The sequence below is a fragment of the Larus michahellis genome, chromosome 4, assembly GCF_964199755.1.
Source record: "Larus michahellis chromosome 4, bLarMic1.1, whole genome shotgun sequence".
In the NCBI taxonomy this organism is placed as follows: Eukaryota; Metazoa; Chordata; class Aves; order Charadriiformes; family Laridae; genus Larus; species Larus michahellis.
In genome coordinates this window covers 72,642,310-72,665,741 of record NC_133899.1, presented here as the reverse complement: position 1 = coordinate 72,665,741, position 23,432 = coordinate 72,642,310, and the positions used below count along the sequence as shown (strand labels likewise).

General features: G+C 40.5%; 1 protein-coding gene across 5 annotated transcripts in view; it reads left to right on the top strand.

The window, feature by feature from the left end:
- Positions 1–18,345, top strand: part of TTC7B (tetratricopeptide repeat domain 7B) — a 152,353-nt gene extending 134,008 nt beyond the window's left edge. For all 5 annotated transcript variants that reach the window (XM_074585502.1, XM_074585501.1, XM_074585500.1 and 2 more), the window contains one exon: positions 17,343–18,345. In XM_074585502.1, coding sequence (XP_074441603.1) covers positions 17,343–17,564 — 222 coding nt within the window. In that variant the 3' untranslated portion in view covers positions 17,565–18,345. The remainder of the gene's footprint in view (positions 1–17,342) is intronic.
- Positions 18,346–23,432: the final 5,087 nt, after the last annotated feature.

Below are 23,432 nucleotides of genomic sequence, written 5' to 3'. Positions count from 1 at the left end.
TTCTTTCCAGTGCACTTGGACTCTGAAGAAAATAATTTTCCCCCCAGGGATGTCCAGATTCACTGGTACACTTAAGGCAGCAGCATCAGTATTCCCAATCCCTGCTGAAGGGAGCCTGTGGGGTCTCTTTTGTGGGTTTTGACTTGCAAATGATTGTCAGACTTCAGGAGGGTTTTCCCTTATGATACTTAAATTTAGTACTGTCGTTGATGGACCTCCTATTAAAATGTAGACGATTAAAACAGCTCTATCAGTGAAAATTATCTTTTTGATAGTTACTGCCTTTGCATGCAGTTTAAGTGAAGGGATATGTGGCAGCTCCTTGATAGCCATTTCAGTTCAGCCAAGTAAAATGAGACCCTTGTCTCTAATTCCCTGCAGAACTTTCAATATTTATAAATAATAAATCATTTCGTTTGCCGACACCTCTCTTCCCTCCAACTATCTTCCTTTCTGGTCGATTTTGTCAGTGCTGTCTTGGATTTGCTCAGTGAATGTAATATTTCCCAAGTCGTTGCAGCTGAGATGGTTGTTGGAGGAGGTAGCTGTTTGGATAGCAGACTTTCAGAAGTGTCTGTGGCACCAGTACTTTGTTTCTGTGATTCCTTTTTGATCTGGTTTTGAGAGCTCAGTTAAACTTAGCACTGTGTCATAGTGATGTACTTTTATAGGTAATAAAGGTAAAGTACTTCCATAGATCTTTGTTTCTTATCTTACGTTATTACTTGGTAGAGAGTTCAAACTTCAAGAAAAGCTAACTTCAAACCAGCACTAAACATGAAGTCTATGGATATAGAGATCTGAAGGAAAAAGGATTGCTGCTTTCATTATAATGGGTTGTTAGTTTTTCTCAGATGTTCTGTTCAGGTCTATGCTTTGATGCATCCTCCTGTCCTACAAATCAGACTCCTACCTGGGTTTGAACAAAAAAGAACTAAGTCTTGTTTTATGTCCTTGGAGGAAGTTGGAGGATATTATAGCCCCTAACATGAATTGGTGAGCGCATATGTAACTCTTGCGTATTTACTTATTTGTAGCACATGTCAGATTCGGACAACGAATGTCATAAATTTCCTTTTGCTGTTATGTTGTTTGTGTGTTCATATAATTAGCGTTATCTGCAATAAATAAAATTTTGAGCAAGACTTCTCAGGCCAGCTTTTTCCTGCAGAGGGGTAAGGTCCTCTGGGGAAGGAGCTCAGTTTGGCAAGACATGGCAAACCATAACTCTGTGCTCCCACTCTGTGATTAGTGGGAGGTAAACAAGAGAGGGCAGTTTAATACCTTGACGTTTGTCAGAATGGTTGTAAATATTTATTATTGTCCAGATGTTGAAGTTGAATGTAGTTTTGTACATGCATTTTTTAAAAAATGTGCTTATTGGAGTCTTGGGAAAATACATGTGTCTGACTCTTGCACAAATCCGAGAAATCCTGCATTACAATAGATGCTGTTGTGGTACTTCAAGGAAGCTGCCTGTCAAGAAAAAGCCCTTACACTGAATTTAAAGTTGCATTTAAAAACAGCTTTTCTTTCTTAAGAACTGGCATAGAACTGAAGGGAAAAGAAGTATTAGCAAAACATAGAGATGTTAAAATGAGTGCTCATACTCAAGAGCCCCATATCGTCACATAAAGCATTTGACCTGGAAGACTCTTCAGTCTTTTAGCACTGCTCAGGTGAATCAAGCAAAGCAATTCATTAGCAAAGTACGGACTTGGCAGAAATATGAAGACGCTAACATTGCTCATGCTGTTAAAAGCTAAGCACTGCAAAGAAAGAGTTGCCCAAAACACTTGAGCAATATAAGGTGGTTTAGTAGGCTCATTAGAATGCAGACATTTGATTCTTTCAAATTTTTTTCTAAACACTTTGATGAAAAATCTGAAAGTTTTTAAACGCTTCCCTCTTATCCCAGGAACTAAACTTCATAAGTTAAGTTATTAATGTTTCTTTTATAGATGTATCTAAAATTAACATTTGAGTTCAGTTTTCTTCCGGGTTGTAGTTCATTGATTAGTCTTTTTAATCAGTGATGCTGGTGAAATGATTTGTTGCAGGTCAGTGTGTTCAATCTCTCTCAGCCTCTACTGATACGCTGTTTATATCACACACATTGAACTTGCTGCTTCAGACTGATATCAGCATATCAGGATTAATAAATCATGTTTGTTTGTGTGCACGTTTGTCAGCTTCATACTTTTTCACAACTTTTAAAGTCTTTACCTGGTTTCATCTAGACAGAGGAGGGAATTTTGTAAAAAAAAAAAAAAAAATTAGGCTTGTGCAAGTATTAAAAAAAAAGAGGCGGGAGGAAAGGCTACTGAGGCTGTTTCATGATTTTAAAATTATTCCAGAACATAACATAACGTATTCTGCTACGTTAGGTTAGTTAGCTACATGACTTGACAGCATAAAATATTTAGACAAAATAGTGAATTGTGGTTGTTATAAAGACCTTATCAGTAAAGGGCTAAGGAAATAAAAATAATAATTAAAAAAAAAAATCATACATATTCAAAATTTCTTCTGTACAATACACTGTGAAAATGGTATCAGAGCTCTTAACCTGCATGGACAAAGGTTGTGTTAGGTAGCACTTTGGAAAAATACTTGCCTTCTATCAGAGGAGATCTGACCTACTCAGAGAGAGAACTGCTTTTGCCTTGGTTTCTGAATTAAAATTTATCTGCTGGTAAGTTGGTTTTACTACTTTAAAATATGTAATTTTAAATATAGATGTAGTTTTAGAAGTACATTCTCTCATTTAAAAACAGAACCCTTTATTTTCTAAATGGAGGCAAATAATAAATTACGGCAGATGTTGTCAAGTGGTTACAACTCTTCAAAAGACGAGCAAGGGAACCTCTGTCAGCTGCAGAGACATCTCAATTTCCATGTTTTTCATGGTCCTTGTTACAGTTTGTCCTGACAGCTGACAATAGCTTCTTTGGGATTCTGTCTGGTTTTTAATTTATGACCGTTTGAAAAAGTGATAGCCACAATGGCATCGGAACAGATGGTATTAGGGGGGTCACAGACCCAAAGACTTACCAGAGGGCTATGAAATGGTATGACATAAATGCAGTCTGTGATGATGCTTTGTCATGTTAATTGAATGCCTATCCAGAAGTTGGTAGGTTACAGTTGCCAGAAATAACTGTTCTTGATGTAAAGTCAAAAACAGTATGAAACGCTGTCAGATCTATTAAAGTAATTGACGCGTCAAACTTAATTTCCTTTAAAATTGTGATATGAGAATGTGAGCAGTTGGTGATCTCTGTTGAAAAAAAAATGATGTATCTTTAGCCTGGGCATCTGAAGTCATCACACTTGCTACAGAATCAAACCCTAAGCTTCCTTCCCTAAACCTTCTCCTTGAAGGAGGATGTTTCATTAGTAGGTGCAATCTTTCTGCCATGTGCATTACATTCAATTTAACCTAACATTTGTATCTGAATATTTTTGCTGAAGATAAAATCCATGGATGTTTAACACAATAGCTGGTCGGAAATGTTTGTATCTCACCCCACACTCAGTGGCTGCCTTAAGTTCCAGAATTCCCACCTTCCCCACCAAACCCACGCTGTTGCTGTAGTTCTTATCCTTGAAAGTGGAAGCTGCCACTCTCCATTTCAGCTCTTCACTCAGTGAGAGTTAACTTCCCACTTTACTTATTCTGATCAAATCCTAGCTTTGTGTGGGAGTGCCTTTTCTGCCATTCTTGTGTTCTTCCTGCCAGCTGTGCTCCAGTGAACTAGAAAAGTGACTCAAATGGACAAGATTCTGATGCTCTGGGAAGCAGGATTCAAATCTATTTCAGCTGCCTGTCAGCTGACCATAGTAAACCAAAAGAAAGGACTGAGGGAGAAACGGTGTCTGGAATTACACTTTCCCTGCAGATTCCAACCTTGTTATTATTCCTAACTTATTATCTAGTTTGGAAAATGGATTTCAAGAGCCATAAACCAACCACAGCGTATGATTTAACATGCTGTGTCAATTAGCGCAGTGATGGATAACCAATTATAAAAAGTCCGTAACCCCATTAAACTTGTGTTTTGCCTCAGTCTAACAGGAATCTGATGCTCATCATGAATGGCAAAGGTAAAATTAGTAGTGGAAATGAAAGTGTGGAAATGGTGTCAAGTACTTGCTGGTGGAAGAGTATGGAGGAGTTGGCCAGAATTCTGGAAGAACTAGTAGATGAAATAACAAATCATTAGTCCAGTAATATTTAGTGAAACCTAAGTTAACAGAAGATTGTAGGATAGTTAATATGCTACCTATACTTGGGAAGAGCAGTTGCAGGAGAAAGGCATCAGTTGGATTAAAAGCAAGATGTGGAGACCCTTCTAAAAAAGGAATACAGTGTCTTTCACAAATACAAAATGCAAGAGCAAGTGCAAAAGGGGAGGGCAAAGAGCTGGGGTACTAGTTGATTTGAGCTACATCTTCGTTGTTCATGGGCTGGCCAAGCCCAACATAAGACATCACATTATCCCATTTATCAATGTCATCATCTTGTCAAGAGTGTAATCTCACCATTAATTTTGTAAGCCCACAGATTTGTCCTTCCCTTATGGAAGGTGGTGGTGTTCATGCTCCACTTGCTTGCTTTATGTCCCCAAAATATGGAGGCTGCCATGGCCAGTAAAACTGGTTGAGGCTGGCCAACAGGGCACGTCTACCCTCAGTGTGAACTAAAGCCTAGGTTTCACTTGGGGTTTCCTCCCAGGCTTGGCCCTGTGATCCTCTTGGAATCCCAAGTCGTGTGGCTGGATGACAAAACTGGCCTGTGGCTTCGCATCAGTGTTGTCCTTGTGCTCAATGAGCAGTGGTGTGATGGAACTGTAGCACTGGAAAGTCTCTGGAACGTTTCCTGGGAAGAATAGGAAGCTTTTAATAATAATATATGCTCCATGTAAACATGAGACAAATAAGCATAAGCAAAATAAGGCTAGGTGACATTGGCACTGGAACAAATTAAAACAGTCTAGGGAAAAATTTGGGAAGATGATTTGAAGAGGATTCCTAGCGCTTATAGTCTAAACATCGTGTAGAACAAGAAACCAGGTGCTGAGGTTGTGGGTAACAGCAAGGGAGCAAAATGAATGACCTAAGAAGGCTCTTCTGGTCTGATGTTAATTAAACTGAAAAATGCCTTATTTTTGGCAAGTTGTTAAGTAAAAAATTAAAAATGATCCACAAGGAGACAGTTGTGAGAGAACCCAATAGGCTTATATGGAGTTCAGTTATAAAACGTAGGTGAGACTTCAGTTACATGTATCTGTTTGCTTGCAGATCAGTATTAGCAAAAGCTGATATGTTGAGGGACATTAATGTTATTTTTAGCTTTTATTTAAAATTATTTTCACTGTATTTTGTCCAAAATACTACTGTTTGGGTTTCTGTCTTTAACTGTCCAAAGCGTTTTTTCCTTCGTTTTCAGTATATTCAACTTCTTCAGGTTTTGTGAAAGGTAAGTCAGTATGCAAAGAAGTGTTTTGTTTTCTTTTACTGAAAAAGCACTAAAAGCCCTTTCTCAGCCCATAGTTAGGGTTTGGCTCTTCTGATCTCTGCCTGATGGTGCACGGGTGGGAGGGTGTATGCCTTCCCTTCACACCGAAAATAGTCTTCCCTTAAAGATGGATCTGCTGGCAGTTGTCCTGCCAGACTGACAGGGTAGCGGTGTACCTACGGCTTCTGCCTTTCATTTAAGAATCTCCCAGGGGGAGAAAAGGGGGTGTATTCCCTCTCATGCCAGGAGGTTTTTGCAAGATGCCACGAAGACGGATCTTCCCATTTTGTAGTGCGTTGAGCCTGAGGAGCAGATGGCAGTTCATCGGCTTTGGGGGTAGAGGGGAAATGGTCTATTTCCTGGGGATGCTATAAAAAATATATATTTATTAATGCTTTATTACAAATCTTTTTCTTGGAGATTATTGCAATTCTAGTCTAGTATGTGCCGCTGTGGTGTCATAACACCTTTGAAACAGTGACATTAGCCATAGTTATAACTTATGTATGTACATGCTTCTATACGCAAAAGTCTCTTTGGCTAAGGGCAAAAGGAAGAAAAATGTGAATAATGTGCTTTAATCTTGGCATTTCTGTTTTATTTTAGTAATGAAAGGACTGGTCATCTTTTATCTTATACTGCAGTTCTGACTCTGAATATTTAATACAGCATTTGTCAGAATATTTGAGAGAAATGCACATGCATAAATGCAAAAAAAGGTACTTCAGAAAAGTATCATTCACTTCTGGTGCCTTTTCCATAGTCTCAGAAGTTCAGACAAGTAAGTGCTGGTTTCTGTAATATTGAGTGTGTACAAATATGGACTGCAAGTTCTAGCCTTCAATATAGTGACAATCTAGCTAAAGATCTCCAAAGTACTCAATTTGAACTCTGGCAGTTCTATTAATTACAAATTTTAATCACAGAACCTAGTACTGGATATGCATGTCTGCTTCTTCTTTGATACACAAGTTATTCCCCTGACTTCAGATTGATTTCTTCATTAGAACATTTGATCAATTTTTCTAATTACTATTTCCAGAAGCCACATACCACCAGTACATTCATTGTGATTTTATAGAAGAACTGCCATTAATGAAAAACAGCTTCTTAAAAAGCCGTGCTTGCTATTTCTTACTACTTATTCTTTAATTCTATTGCTGCTTGACTGGTGGGCAGAAGAACATGAGTTTCTTGACATTAGTGATAATTTTGCATGAAGCACAAGCTTTCAAAACCAGGAGCCTTCAGATGTACTAGATTGAAATCTAGTCTTTAGGCAGTGGAGTAAGGACACTGAATTCCCAGTATCCTCAGTTCCTCTGAAAAGTCAAGCTTTTGCTCAAATGGTTGAATATTGACTCACTGGGATAGCTTTGCGGCTCATCATTTCAACAATGTTGGTCTGAGGTTTTCAGTTTCTCTAGCCTCTTCTGCACTTGTGCCATTTTTGGAGGATTTTGGCTATTGAAAGCACTTAGTCCTATGTCCTGAGTAACAGAAATACAATTTTTCTCTACTTCTGACCTTTTGACTCAGAACTTGGAAAATAACGGCACGTGTATCAAACAGTACCTAGGAGTATGTAGGTGGTAGGTAGCATGGTGATGCAGTACTAAACCCAGCCTTGCTTTTGAAACCAGGCAATAGTTCAATGCAGCCACTGATTAGACTGATAAAATGGCAGGATTTCAGTAGTGAATAAACTGTAATTAGGTCAAGGACGTGTATCTATAAAATGCCTGCATAGGGGAAAAGGGGTGAGTATATGAATGACAATATACAAGAATATACTGAATTAAGGAAATTACCATGGGCCCATTTCATAAACAGCACTGTCTGTGGCCGTGATCTCCAGCACCTGTTTTCATTGTGGGTGTCTGTACCTGAAGGATGCTCTACATCTGGGAAATCCTCTTTTCTCATTTGTGGGAAAGGTTGATGTGTGCTGGGAGGGCAGACGGGGGAGATAGAGCGCTGCTGAGCTTCCGGATGGAGGGATAAATCCCCTACACTTTAGTGTCATGGTGTCACAGCTGGGAGGAAATGTAACACGGTTGCACCAGATGACAAGAACTCCAAATTCAGGACTGGCCATCATCTGGGGACTAAGGTTGTATTTCATTATTCCTTTATACTTGCCAGAGCTGTAGCCATCTGACTTCAGAAGGAAGGATTGTCGTGTTTTTACTGTATTGGTAGATACAGCATATGAAATAAGACCTTCAGTGTAATTTTCAGATGGAGATAAAAAGTTAGATAATCTCTGAAGTCACTAGCTGTTTCACTCTATCAATAAGGTGTTTAATTTGCTTCCAGTGTGCTTGCTGTTGTCAAATTAGTTCTCACAATATAGCGTGGTATGTTGGCATGTCATGCCATGTTTTTATCATCTGATATGACATTCACATACAGTGTGAATCAAAATTACAGCAGACTATTGCAAGATCATGGTGTCTTAACAGGAAAAGAAGTCTCCCAAGAGCTTCCATCTTGGTGGAAGGCTGCAATCAGCAATTTTAAAACCCCAACTTCAATTTTGAACCTTTCCGCCTTATGGGCTGTGAACAGTAACGAACTAAAAGGCAAGCACATCCCTGTTGGAAGGGGTCGGTCGTTTTCAAGGGGGTTATGAACACACAGATGCACTAACAACCACGCACGTTCGTTATTTCACGCCGGCGATGTAGAGTTCAGTGAGCAACAGAGCCAAAGTTGTTGTTTTAAAAATCTGTTGCCAAGCAGTAGGTTTTCTCCTAGCAACAAGTGTTTTGCAGCAGGGGAAGCAATCGGATACCTTAGGGGGGATGTTAGCACTGGGGGAAGGGTAAAAAAATGACAAACTGGGGATGGGCACTTGCTTCAGCGGTGACGCAGAGCACACAGCTCGGTTGCTGGGTGCGTTGGGATCGAGGAAGGCAAGTGAGGGGGACAAGGCAGGAAGGGACACGTAGAACAGGCGATGCTTTGGGACGGGCAACAAACAAAAATGTTGGCTGCAGACGTGGGTTCATGTTTGTTCATCAGTTGGTTTGGCTTAGTGAGTGATCAGCTGTAGTAGTATCAGCTGGTTGTCCTCATTTAAAAAAAAAATCCATAATGAGCTTCTAGGAAGTTGTATTTTGAGCATATTTGAAGAAACACACTTTTTATTATTCAAAAGAATTGCATCATTAGAGAAAACGAGAGAAGCAGTTTTGTATTCTGCATTTTGGAAACATTGCATATACATTGCAGTTTCTTTTGCTGTTCAAAAAAACTATGTATTTATTTATTTTATGGAAAATTATCTTTACTTGTAAGTGTTGGTGGTCCATCCAGTTGTTTTTAAACCTTATAATATGATCACCCTTCAAAATCCCTGCACTAAAATGCATCTGTGTCGTTGCAGACAGAACTATATTTATCCATCATTTTTCTGATGGAATGGCTTATTTCGAACTGATATGCCATGTCACAATCTTTTTGCACTTGCAGAAAATAGTTGCTTACATGCAACTGGACTAAACATGCAACTGTTTGTGGTATATATCTTTGAAAGGAGAATTTAATAAATGATTTCTTGTGCAAAGTCATGCTTCCATTAGAAGGACGTGTTTCAGCACAAATTCATCAGCTAAAAGGAAAATAGGAGAGCATAGTATATAAATAACGTGCCATTTCACTCTACATAAGTGTAAAATACTGATTATGGAATACGTTTAAAACATTGTTTTTATCACAGAGAATGGGAAATATCAGCTGCAGAATTTTACTTATTTTTCCAAATATCATGACAAATTCTTATTGTTTTCCCTCACTAACGCTTTTTCTGTTTCATTATTATGGCATAACACTGTCAAGTCTCTGGAAAGCCTTCAAGTTTGATAGATTTGTTTGAAAATAGCAGCCACCTTAACACATGCAAAACAGGCTGAAAAAGCAGCATGTAACGAGGGGCAGTTTTGTGATGCTAAAATTACAGTGCATATGGATTTGCAATGCATACATTGCATATTAAGTTTTGTAACTCTTTGTGGTCGTAATCCTTGATTTTCAAGTTTTTTAGATAAGATGGGATGTTTCTATCACGTCTTTCTGCATACCACGGTTGAAAATTGATCCTGTCTTAGGCAGGCTGGGACTTGTTAAAAAATAAAAAAAGTTGTGATCGGGGAAAACTACTGAGGAGTTGGACGTCATGAGTTATTTCGGCATTTTATTGTAACTTTTTTAAAAAAACATTCTTTTCCACATCTGTATAGCTCTGTGTCTGACTATACATTTGCAGCTGCTAGCTTATTGGGCTTCAGCAGGTTATCAGTGAACCAGGCGAGTAGTAGTTCCACTGTTCTGTCTCCCCGCTCTCATCGTGAAAAGCAAAATCAGTCCATTTTTTATTTTCATATGCTTACAATGTTTTCTTATAGCTGTTGTTTTTGCAAGGAAACTTTTCGCTCTGAGGGGTATTTTTTAGCTAAATGAGGTCTGCATCACACAAATTTAGAAGCTCTTTAGCAAACAAGTAATGTAATAAACCTACTGGGGAAAAAAATCATATATTATCTGGTAGAACTCAGATCTCTGTAGCTGAGTCTTTTGCGGGTCAACAGGCTGCAATTCCTAAACATGGTGAGCGCCTCTGATGCTTTTTTGCATGTCAGGTTGGCCACGTTTCTCCTTCTCTTACTCTTCATTTCTCCTAGTTACCAGTTTCCCTCTGCAGAGTTACGAGGGAGCTCAGTGCTAAGAGTTCAGCATCCTCTCTGAAGAAGGCAAAAGTGCAAATGGACTCATGGCCAAAGTTCCCATCATATTTTTTCTACTTTTAAATAAATTTCATTGTTTTTTAGAACAGCTCCCACCTATATTCTGTATTTTTCTTAGAGAAAATAAAATTGTTCCTCTTGATATCAAGTGAATAAAGGTAAAAATCTCAAGTGGTGCTTCTGTTGAGATTAAGAACTGTTTATTTTCTAGGAGGAGTGGAATAGTTGTCAGACAGTTAAACCTTAAGAAAACCTCCAGCCCTCTTAAGCAGACATTTTTAGTCACATTGAAGAAACCACAGAGATCTTTGTAGTGTTGCCTTTTTACCTTTTGTTAGTGCAAATCTTGTTTAGCACGTTACGGCGAAGCTCTGGTTTGGTGAGACATACGATGGGTGATAATTATGGCTTTAATTTTTAAAAATGTAGTTCCATGGAAAAAAATTTAATGGTAGCTTCTCATTTGCCTAAAAGCAAATAAAAAAGTGACCTTACTAGGCTCTACTACTAAATGGCTAGTTTTAATCATGTTTTCAAAAGCAGAAATTAATTAGTTAAGTAGTTTTCCATTTCTGTCCCATGTTTATTTTTCTAGGTGTGTGTTTTCCATTGACTGTTTGGTTAATCGTTATGACAGGTAAATTTGCAAGGAGTGAAAGCCTGTTTGCAGAAAAAAAGGATACCTTTGCAGCGAAGACTACACTACATGCTTATTTAAGCAATTATGGCATTATACAGTTGATTATTTTATCATGTTGTTCGGATTCTTAGTGATGATATTTTATTAATAAATAATGATGCATTTGCTAATTGAAGGTTTTACTTGGAGACTATGTAAATCTGCATTTGGAAATTAGAATTCATTGGAACGTTTTCCTCTTAAAAATGCTTACCTTTAGCTAATGAAAAATAACTTTAATATGTTGAATTGCAAGGGGAAGAATAACTGCCAAAATATAATTTTGACATGTGCAAAATATATCAAAATATCATTCTGGCTTATTGAAGAAGGTATTAATTGAAGTTATTGGTTTTATTGTGCCATCACCGTAGAACAAATTTTAAAAGTATCTTGTTTATCTAGGATACAGATAGATCTATAATCACATACTGAAAGTTATCTAGGTGGAGTCCTGTTGAAGTGAATGTTGATTAAAACACCTTGTCTTACATGCATTTGAAAATTCCATTATGCGTCTCTGTGCTCAAAAGTCTGTGAATATGGTGTGGGCTTTGTTGTTTGTTTGTTTTTTAAAAATATGCCTCATGCATTTGAAGATTTCAGAATCCATGCATTTTGTCATACTAGGCTGCTTCTTTCAGAAAGAAGCTGGATATACCATACCGTAATTTTGCTTTTTTAGTCTTTGTATCCATTAGTTGCACATTTCTCTGCACCTGCTGCTTCAGTGTAACCCAAGGGATTGAGAGAAAGTTGTTCTTAGAACAGAAGCATCAAGTTTATGGGCGTCAATTATGTAGGCATGAAAATGTTGTCACTCTCTTTCCTCTCGGTGCAGTTGAGAGAGAACCTGATATTGGAACAGGAGTAGTGGAAGCTCCTTGGGCCCTCTAGACAAGTCTCCTCCTCATAACCAGCAGAGCATTCAAGCTGTTGCTGTAGGACTCGGTCTTAACACTGTTTTGCACCCTGCTACTGCGAATAGAAGGCTGATCCAAAAACTTGCTGCTCCAATTGCCAGGAATGTTTTCACGTTTTTTTGGTAAACTTACTCACAGACAATTTATACACATGTATTCTTGTGCCAACATTATTCTCTAACTAAAATAGTTTTTCTCTGTTCTATTCTCTCTACTGTTTTTACAGCAAGTAACTTCATCTCCTCTCAGCTTTTGATTTGCTAGGTTAAACAAACCAAGTCTGTTAGTCTCCTCTTGTAAATTTAGATTTCTATTGATCGTCTCAACAGTAATTTTCTGAGCCTGTTGCAGTTTGACCTTTGTTGAATAGAGCAGACTATGCAAGGTGCCCAAGGAGGCCGTGCTGTAGCTGTGTACGGCACAGCTCTGAGACACTGTCTCTGGTGTCTTTCTCTCTACTGGAAACCTCTCCTGATGTCAGCTGCGTTTTCCTCTTTCACACCAGCACATTTTCACACTGTCATCCTGTGGTTGCCTGATATAAAATCATAGAATTGTTAGGGTTGGAAGGGACCTTAAAGATCATCTCGTTCCAACCCCCCTGCCATGGGCAGGGACACCTCCCACTAGACCAGGTTCCTCAGAGCCCCATCCAGCCTGGCCTTAAAAACTTCCAGGGATGGGGCTTCCACCACCTCTCTGGGCAACCTGTTCCACTGTCTGACCACCCTCATGGTGAAGAACTTCTTCCTAACGTCCACTCTGAATCAACCCATCTCTAGTTTTAATCCATTCCCTCTAGTCCCACCATTACCCGACATCCTAAAAAGTCCCTCACCAGCTTTCTTGTAGGCCCCCTTCAGATACTGGTAGTCCTTCTCCCAAGCTGCTTGATTTACAGGCTTCTGCCACGCTGCAGAACTTCTCTGTTACTGTTGTGTTATTTTCCACATTGTTTTACTGACTTTTGACTTATTCCTGTTATCCTAGATCTCATAATCCGTCTGCTGCTTTCTATGTTGTATGCTCTTAACTTTTTCTTACCTAATTGTATCATCACTCTCATAATTCTTGTGATGTGTCACTAATTAAAACGCTAAATGTGATTAGTCCCAAGACAGCATCCAAAATACAGAAGGTATAATCCCCTTTCTTAACACATGCAAGGTAAGTGTAAATGAAGGTTATTCAGCCGAATGTTTTGGAAGGTACATTAAGCTATTTCTGCCTATTCAGAGTCAATAGCTGTTTTTCCGGGCTGTATTTGTTATAGGTACCTAGGAGATATTGAGTAATAAATAACAAATCACTTCTGTTTTGACAACAGTGCCAAGAGCCTTCAGTCAGGGGTTGGGTCCTGTTTGTCCGATCATTATAAAAACAATCATTGGGCAGATGCTTTGACAAATTAAGCAAAGAATAGCAGGTTTGTATGTGGGGCAATGTAAAATGAAGTGTAATGGAGGAAACACATGTGAAATCATCAGTCAAGTAGAGGGAGACTTTGTGACTCCAGACTGGATGAGGAAAGAATGAGCAAGAAATTGCTGGTTGAAAATAGCCTGCAGCAGAGAAGAAAGTTGGAAGCGCTTCCCCCCCCCACCCCCGGCCTTTTTATTAATTTCTAGAGGGTTTTGTTCCGTTGTGATGTGAAGCTTGTGTAGAACCTTGTTTGTAGTGACTACAGTACCGCCCTCTTGCAGGCAGTAATACTCTTTTTTCAGAAAGCCAGCCCCTGTAGGCTCTCGAAATTGAAAAGTCCGTGTTAGTCCCAGCTCTGAGCCCCGGCGATGGCCTGGGCGCTGTAAAGGGCTTTTGACCTTTCCTTGAGCAGAGAGCATCTGAGCGCCACAAATCTGAGTACTGTGGATTATTCAAAGTGACTGGTATAAATATCAACGCATCGGGGACATGAAGCGCCGCTTTCATTTCTTCTGATGATGGCACAAAAAAGTCTCTTTGTTTCTTCAGAGATTCCCTTCACTTTCTGTCTGTGCCATTTCTGATTAGAGTTTTCTCTTGGAGTTTTTTGAGTTACAAAATCAACCTCTACAACGTAGAACTGACTAAAAGAAAAATAAGATTTGCTTAGAGAGTTTACAACATAAAGACATCCAGAACAGACAGAGGCTGGAAGCCTAAACGTGCTTAGGGGAGATCAGTGGTTTGTCAAAAAAACCCAAAACCAAAACAACCCCAAAGGAACCCCAAAATTCTCAGCAAACTAAATATGGGGAAAAGTGATAAACAAAATCTCTACTGAGCTGCAAAATGAAGAAGCCCACACACAATAGAGGCTTTTATAAGTGTGTTAGAAGCAAATGTCATAAATTTATCGGTCTTTCATGTGAAAGAACTAGTGAAAGAGATGCAATAGCAGGAAAGGTCCTGCTTTCTCCTAGCAGGATGCCAACAGTTGTCTTAAACACCTCTGTCAAGTACCGCAGCATTTTAAAATGTACAAAGAACAAATAGATTGCCTTAGATTTGTGTCATTCCTTAGGAACTTACTGTTTTCATCATCTTTTTGTAGAATGGGTGTTTTCCTACTAATATTTATTATTATTTACTCAAGTGATTATATAGCAGTTTTTCTAATTGATTCAGGTTCCAAAATCCCTATGATACTTACTTTTTTTGAACTTTATGTGTCTGTTCTGCGGAGGATAACATGCCAAGCCTGAAGGTGTGAGCCATATGTCACTTAGGTGTCCCTCTGTGTTTCTGCAGAGTTGATGTGTTGTTCAAGCCCATCTCCAGCCATAAAGTAAGAGACGTAACATTATTCTGCAGATAAATGTTGTCTGGACATCTGCTGCTAAATAGGAAAAGGCCAGAACTGGTAGCTTCGAGATTTTGTTTCCAATTAGGAAGCAAAAGAAAATATGCAGTGAAGGACTAGGATAATTTGTATTGATTTCTGGGAAATCTTAGAAGAGTTTTGGTTTGGAGGGGGGGATAGGTTGGGGTTTTTTTTTTATTTTAGTGGTTTGGTTGTTGGTTTTTTGGGGAGTTATTTTTTTTTTTCCTGAAGGATTTAGTACAGAGAGCAAGCATACGCTGACAGCTGGTAAGCTGGAGGTCAGTTTTCTTGGATGGGTGATGGTGTGAGGTCACTGAAGGATGTTGCTGCGTGATAGGCGTTCCTGCTCCTTCTCCCTGTGGTCTGTAGCGTAGTGCTTAATAGAGCAAAGTCAGGCAAGGACCACAAACAATTTGAAATGTTCTGTGCCTCGGAATTTTAATGACGTGATCCGGGAAGGAGATCTACAAAGTGGGTACTCACAACATATGACCATCATTCTGAGAGAGTTAAGGAATCGGAAGGTATTATGTGAGCTCAGCCCACAGGTATAGTGACCAAATGTCACCGTCCTTTTGATGCTCTGCCATGAAATTAGTCTGATTTTCTCCCCATTGGTTCTTTGGAAGCAAAGCTCATTGCCCCAGTGCTGCTACCCAAGGCAGAGTCTTTGTACCATCCCAGCCTGAGACGTCAGTGAAAGACTGACTTCTGGGAGACTCTCCCTCTAAAAAGCCATGCCCTCAAAACCTGAGGGTACAGGATGTGACCCGATGGCCCATGCAAGAGTGGTTCCTTCACTAGTGATAAATAGCTTATATTCTTAGAAAAGTATAATAGCAGGCAAACAGCTAGTATTTGCTCTAGTTCTATTGCCTGGAAAATCTCAGCTACCCTTTTGTCCATACAGAATATGGGCAGATGTGACATAACGTGTTTCTGTTCCCATCAAGAGGCTTGTATCTGCAAAATTTGGTTGTTTCCTTTGGTCTTGAAAAGAACAGCTTGTATCCTTAGCAAGCAGGGAAAATAGTCTGGCATGTTTGGGGAAAAAAAGTATTACCAATATTCAAAGAACTCATATGTTTAATTAGTATAAAATATACAAATCAGTACAGAAAAATATGAATATTTTTGAAAATTAAGTAGACAATCTTGTCTCAAAAATTAAGAACACTTTAATTTTATTAAGGTTTAGGTGCATGCAGCCAAACCACCTCTACATATTCCACCTCCTTGCTTCATTTTTTATAATTTCACATCTGATACCTACCAGTCACTGACACTTTCCTTCAGGGAAAAAACACCGACGCTGTGAGTTATCTGATTTTGGGATTGGAAGCACTCTCCGCTCACTCTGGAAATGCTGACTCACTTGACAGCTCAAAAACAGTCCAAAACCAGAAGAGCCCTCTAACACCTTTATGTGAGAACATCTGTTAGGCTGATAGAAATTAGCCCTCGTTGCATTTATTTATTGACTTGCCGATACTCTACAGCACTCTTTATATCGTTCTTCAGAGGATGGTCCGCCCCATTGCTCTGTAGGATGGAGTTATCAGTCTGCCCGTGCTGAAAGTCAGCCTGGTGGGCAGAATTGCAGAAGCATAGTGTGGATAATTCAGGGGTTGCATAGAATTTCAGTACTTTCTAATCATCGGCACTTGGGTTGAAAAGGATTTGAGGAACAGATGTACGAGGAGAAATAAAAGAAGTCATGGTCCAAGGAGTGGGGGGCTGGGAGGGGAGAAGTCACAAGGAATCTGTAAGCATGTAAGCAGGATCCCGCTCTGGAAAAACAAAGATTTGTGGTCCATATTCATTTTGCAATACAGAATCACAAGGTAAAAATGCGTAACATCATTAGGATTACTATAATCCCAGAATAAATCACTCTTACTGGGTCATTCCATGACTTTTCTGGCACAGTAACATAGCTGAATGTGTTGGACGGAGATTTCCACTACCTCATTCAGCCCATATCCTAGCAGGTTTGGACATCCTCTTGGATCGTGTGGTGTTGAATTGGATCCCATCCCAAGACATACAAAGAATCTGTGTCTAGGAAGCTCCTGAGGAAATTATCTACCTGCTGGACCTTGATACAGTACTGGTGCAATATTATTCCCAGCACACTTCCCATTCCGTGGGTTGAATCAAATGCCATGGCCGTTGCCCTTTGGGCTGAACTCGGTTCTGTCATTGCCATCCCTGAGAGCCGATGGTGCCGTGTGCGTGATCTCAGATGTTGTAAGACATGAGCTGGGTGCCGAGGTGTGCAGGCAGGATACAAACGCTTCAGGGCACACCCCTTGGTGGGACTTTAGACATGGGAGCTTGCAACAAAAGCTCAGGTACTTCATGATTTTTTGGTGGTTGGGTGGAGGTTTTGTTGTTCAACTCCGTTTTTTGCATTTCAGTGTCTTTGTTTCTTGTCCAAAGCCACTTGACTCCCTGTTGGTATAGAGTAGCCTGCTCCAGTCCTGATTCAGTTTGTTTCTTTTCTTTTCTTAAAAAAAAAAAAGAAAGAAAGAAAGGAGTCTTATATATTCTATAACACTTTGAACCCAAGAGCTACATATGCTTATTTCACTGTTGCGACATACCATTTGAGCTTCAGGAAAGTCCTACTGGCAATCTCAACCATTTTTCCTTTGTTTTCTTGCAGGCTCTGATACTTCACCAGCTTGGGCGCTATAGCTTGGCGGAGAAGATTCTCAGAGATGCCGTCCAGGTGAACTCCACGGCCCATGAGGTCTGGAACGGCCTGGGAGAGGTGCTGCAGGCTCAAGGCAATGATGACGCTGCCACCGAATGCTTCCTGACGGCGCTGGAGCTTGAAGCGAGCAGTCCCGTGGTCCCTTTTACCATCATTCCCAGAGTCCTTTGAGAGGGCGTCTTGATCAACCCATTTTGGTCTGACTTCTGGGTGAGGAAACCCAGGTGTGTCAGGCTTGCCTGGTAACTGGTTAGTTTGAAAAACTTTAGAGTTACAGGTAATGAACTCCAGTCTTTTGTGGGAAAGTGGCCAAAACAGAGACGTGATGCAATATCTTGTTGTTAGACTGAGAGGACAAAATGGCTAGCCAGAACCAAATCACTCATATCGCCTACATTTTTTGCCCTGGTAGTTTTAAAACATCGTTATCTTGTTCATGGATGATGTGCCATATTTTGTTAGTGATATTTGAGTGTTACATAAAATTATAATGGAATCAACTACCAAATGTAGAATAAGTTAAAATTCAGTGGCAGAGCAGACTATTTTTAACAAGGCTGTTAATAAAACTGTTCTCTTCCTGCCTCTCAACCTCTTTTGGCCCGAAGTCAAAATGTGAATTTTCTGTTTCCATCTCTATTTTAGTCCAGGCCAGAAAATCAGTTGAGTTCTTGTTTTTAGTTGTTAATAACTGTGATGTGTGGCTAACTGTTATCTCTATTTAGAGCAAAGGCTGAGTACAAGAATATTTATATTTTACCAATGTATGCCTGTTACAAAAATATATTAGTTATTTAAGTTTAACTTTTTTATGTGAATTCAGAGTTTATTTATCAATGGAAATATGTAAAAAGAAGCCTCAAATGGAATATTTACCGACATTCCTTATACGTGACCCACACTTGGCTAAATGGGAAGATTATGTTAATAATAAAATGATTTTTAAATGGAACCTTTCCTGTGTCCTGGTTAAGTACCCAGGGGGCTCGTGAACATACTTTTGTGATGTGGGGCCTGTGGCTGGCTGGCCTCAAAGAGGAACAACACCAAAATGAAATGCCCTGAGGCCAGCGTAGAGAAAAGAAGCTGCTATACTCTTTGCCAGTTGTATTGTTATCTTAGATTCCAGGTTTCCGTAAATCTTCACTTCTCCTTTTTTACTCCTTCCACGCCAGCTTTCGATGAAGCCAGATTACTCTGCCTCTACATAATACATGAGCAGTTACATATACTTTGGTAGTGCTTGGGAAGAGCATGTTAAATATTTACACGCTATTCTTCAGTTTTCCTCGCCTGTCTTCAGAGCTCTTTCTCAACATCTCCTGCACTTCGCACCCCTTGAAGGAAAAGTCGGCTGGTAACCTACCGCTGCCCTGTCAGTAGCAATAGTGCCAAATGTTTAGTAGACAAATACTTGCCAGGGTTTATCTGGGATGTGTGGAGAACGGTCACTCGTTGCACTGAATATTCAGGGTGTGTGAGCTGGGGTAGTCTGATGTCTGCTTATTTACAGCTCTGGGCTTGTATGGAGCCTGGGGAGAATTCCACGTTCCCCGTTAGACTGAGTGCTCCTTGGGATTTGCCTGATTTGTCACAAGAAGTGGTTTTAAAGTGCTTAGCACAAGATAGTGGATGATTCAGAATAATAACGGCGAATGTTCTTTTTTGTCGCTCACCAGAGAGCTTGCTCACCTCGAGTGGAAGGAGGATCTCAGTGCGACACAGCCTCTGCGTGCTCCAGTGAGAATCTCCAAATGGCAACAGACTGAAACTTGGGGTAGCTCTTCATTTTTGCCTCTCTTTTTCCTCCCCCCCGTCCCCCTGCCCCAGCATTTCATGTGCCTTTTAGGCTGAGGCTACTTTCAAATTGTATCTGCTTAGTGCTTAGACCATATGTTCTCTGTGAAACGGACCAAAAGGCTAGAATAGGTAGTGTTTTCAAATCTATTTAAAAGCCAGTAGAAATTGTGTCATCTTGCTCACTGCGAAAACATCAAAGTTTTCCTTCCCCTTTTAAAGTGCCTGTTTTGCATGTTTTCTTCCTACTGTCCTTGGCTTTTTTCCCCCCGTATTTTCTATTTGCCAACTGTTCTCTCTTTTCTAGTCCCAGCTCCTAATACATGCTCTGGCCCTGCTGTCTTTTAGCATCCACTGTATGGTACCTGGTGTACTGAAAGATACTGTGACACGTTTATTTGCTTAATTCAGTTCCTCCTGAGCTTTTCTGCTGTCACAGTTCAGTTACTTAAATTTGTAATACCTTTCACAGACATGCTCCTTCACAATATGTATTCACCTTTTATTATAATAGCAAAGATTTTCTAGCAAGGCAGTTTGCACGCAGATCTGAGACTGGTGGTCTTCCTCAAGAGAGCTTCAGGCAAAAGTGGAGAATAGGAGAATTCTGTAATGGCAGAATTTATCTTTGATTCTTCTCGCTTAATTTAAAGTCCTGGCCTCTTTTGATAAACTCCCAAAGTGGAAAGATTAGCTGTCTGATTGTGTTGTATCTTTTATTAGTGGAGAAGTGGCCGCTGTTGTGTGTATGGGGTGAACCTGAATATTTGTTTCATTTCTCTTACACTGGAATGGGTTTCACTGTAAAGCCACAAGCTGCCACCTCTTGGGAATAGCCTCAGCTACCTATTTTTAAAAAGGGATCGGTGCTGTAGGACTGTACATTCAGGAATTTTCAGGCGGAAGTGGAAATCCTTGCAGCATACGAATTAAACAGCAACACTTGTTTAAACATAGTTTTCAGCTTAAAAATAAAGTCACTGTGTTTTACAGCTGTAATTTTGCATTTTTTAAATCAAGTAAGAAGGCCAAGAATGTTTTTATATCTATTTTAGTTGATATACAAGAAAGATCTGCCTTTTGCAATCTACTTCCAGCCTGCTCTGGTGTCTCAGTCACGGAGGCGAAGCGAGCGATGCCAGTGGGAACAGCCCGTCCCAGGGAAGGACTCTCCTTGGCGCCAGTGGGTCAGTGTCAGCTGCATGAGGGTCGCTCCTGGACTTTGTGGCTGACCCCATCTCCATGTGGATACACAAGTCTATGTGTGCTTCTGCTCCCCCAGCCCGTGTCAGAAATAATAGCTGTTCAGATGAATGGTGAGAGAAATCAGGGGCTGATCCAGCTGAAGACCAAGCCAACCCCTTGCTCCCTTGCCCCAGGGTTTTACTAAGCTTCGGGTAGAAGCTTAGTAGTTCTTCAGGTAGTTCTTGCATCTGATTTACTGCCCAAGGAGAAACACTGACATGTAGGAGAGGAGACAGGCCTTCCCCTCCACACAGCAGCCTGTACTTGCACCAGTTTAAAATGGTTATTAAATTGTGTTGTCAAGCACTCTAACTGTATCACTATAACGACAAGCTGCACAAGCTTGAGATCTCCAGCCTTTCAACAGGGATCAAATACACTTCCCGTCCATAAGACTGGAACAGCAGGTTTCAGAGGAGACTTCCCTTCCTCTGCCGTGCTTGTGCCACTCGAAACGATTAACATTTGCTGTATTAAGCATGTACTAGAGTGTAACAACAATCTCCGTTGCATGGGATAAAAAGTCTGACTCCACAGTGCTTACAATAAGAAAACTTATCGTTCAAGCAATTGGTTCAGTTAATCTCTAATTTTGGTGGAGATAGATAGCCATTTTTACTCCACGAATTACTTCGTTTCTTTTTTTGCTTTCGTGATTGATAGAGAATCACAGGAAGAAGAGAACCAGTCCAAGCAGAACTAATCCAACTATCTCTGAAAACTTTTGTCATTAATTATATGCATTTTAAACATCAAAGGCTATTTTAAAAAAATGCCATAATTTTCCTTGAAAAACTGTTTTTTCCTGAGTAGACTGTTCTACTCTGGAATGATAGTATAAGCCTGGGTATATTGGAGTTCCAGATTTACCTCACTAATTCTTTGTTTGTTCAGTTGTCAGTTAAAATGACATTTTTCTTAACTGTCAATCTGGTAATCATCCTCTCTCTAGCATCTAGTTAAAAGCCTTGTATGCTAAAATACGCTTTCAGCAAGTACGCTTCGCCAGCACTTGGTCTGTTTAACCTCCTCATCTCCAAACTACCTTCTCTGATCCCTCTGTTGGAATGTGCTGCGCTTCCACGTGCACCTATATTACCACAAAAACCTAGCTGCCAGGAACCCTGCTTGTGGACAATAGGGAAGAGGGGGAATGTTCAGCTTCTGGCCTGCGTGGTTTGTCGTCGCTGATTATGTGAAACTTGATGGGACAAGTTTCTCAGACTTGCAAAGCCAGCAGCTGGGCTTGAAGAGATGGGACAGGGAAGTTAAACCTGAAGAAAGAAATCAGAAAGAAGAACCAGAAGAAAGACCCCAGACTTTTTTGGGAAGAAGGGTGCATGTGGGGTGAGTGTTGGTCAGACTTCATTCTTCCCCATTTCAGGGATACGTGGTCCTGAGATGCTGGTTTGCCACCGCGTTGGTCACTTGGCCTTTCTAGTTCCCAGTTTAAAGCACTTTTGTAGCCCAACTGCCTAGTCTCCCTAATTATTATTTCAAAGAGACAAAACTGTACCTTTTAATTTATAAATCCTTTGAAAAGATGTAACCACTTCTGTCGGGGTCCTGTTACATACCCAGTGATGGGACAGAGAAGCGCTAGACACCACTGTACTGTCATTTTTGCCCAGACGTTTTCCGAGTGCAATGGCTGACAGATGCTGTCTTGGGGATGCAGTCCGTGAGGCACGGCAGGAGCACACAGCAAAGCCCCTGAAGGTGGAAGAGAGAGTGCTTTTGCCTTTCTAAGTATGCCTTCACTTAGAAAACCTATTTGGAGGAACCGAGTGTAAAACCCCAGTTTGGCCATTAAAGGGCGGATGAAATGCATTGTTGTTACGCTGAATTCTTTTCCTTTGTGTCCTTGCATGAGACGGGCATCTCTGTAGGAGGGATTACCCTCCTCTGCTTCACCCAGGTATGAATCTCTACAGCCTGCTCCCCCTGTCTGCACCGGAGTTGCGTGACTAGCTCTTGGCTCCCTCTCTGCCCCCAAAATTGCCCCCCCAAGAAAGTGACACTCTTCAGTATGAAATTACTGAAGGTGCCCCCGTCTATCTGTGTTGAAAAAAATAATCACTAGACATAAGGCATAATAAGGTAATGATAATATTTATTAAAGCCATAGTGATGTGGCTTTAAAAGGTGTGGAGTCAGGGCTTTTCTGTTTGTTTTTACAGCTGAACCCCCCCCATCTCTGCGAGGACGGTGAAGCTGGGGCTCCCTCTGGTTGGTACAGCCGAGGAACAAACATCTGGTCGGCGTCTGTGCCCTCGCGCTTGCCACCAAAGAGAAAAAAGGACTTCCTTACGATATTTTAAGTGTAATATTTTGCTACGCACATGTATGCCCGTGCTCACAGGTTACAGAAAGCCAGGTTTCAGGGGCTTTTTACCTTTATGGCAGTAAGTTTTGAGAGGACTTGGAGTTCCTCTGCGAGCTCACTTCAGCGCCTATAAAGCTGTCTCCTCTATAAAAACAGGCTTTGCTTTTCCGATAGAAAGTTGGCAGTGCCAGAAAAGGAAATTCTGAGCCCAATTTTCACTTCGAACACGTCAGATGTATATCAAATAATGAGCCTGAGACATTATTATTAGTGCAGGTTTCCACAGGACTGTTGTTTTCCAAACAGCACCAACTACTAATGTGGGACTGGAGGGGGCAACAGAGGCCATAAAACATAACAAATTGCTTCCCTTTCGACTGCCCTACAAAAATAGCACTTTATGTGGAGTAAAACAGCAATCTTCTGACTGAACATTTTTTTTTTTTTTAAGGGTCCCTTCCAGAAGGTTTTTTTCCTTTCTTTCTTCTTTTTAATCTTGCAAGAAAGCATTTTGGGTAGCGAACTCCTGGGTGCTGAAACACGAACCCCGCAACATGCCGGGCAGGTCCTATGACCAAAGCACCCAGCGCCTGCCTTCACTGACACAGGACCTACACACTCTTAGGCTTCAGGAATAAATCCTGCTCGCTTGATGACCCCGTTGCCCTGCT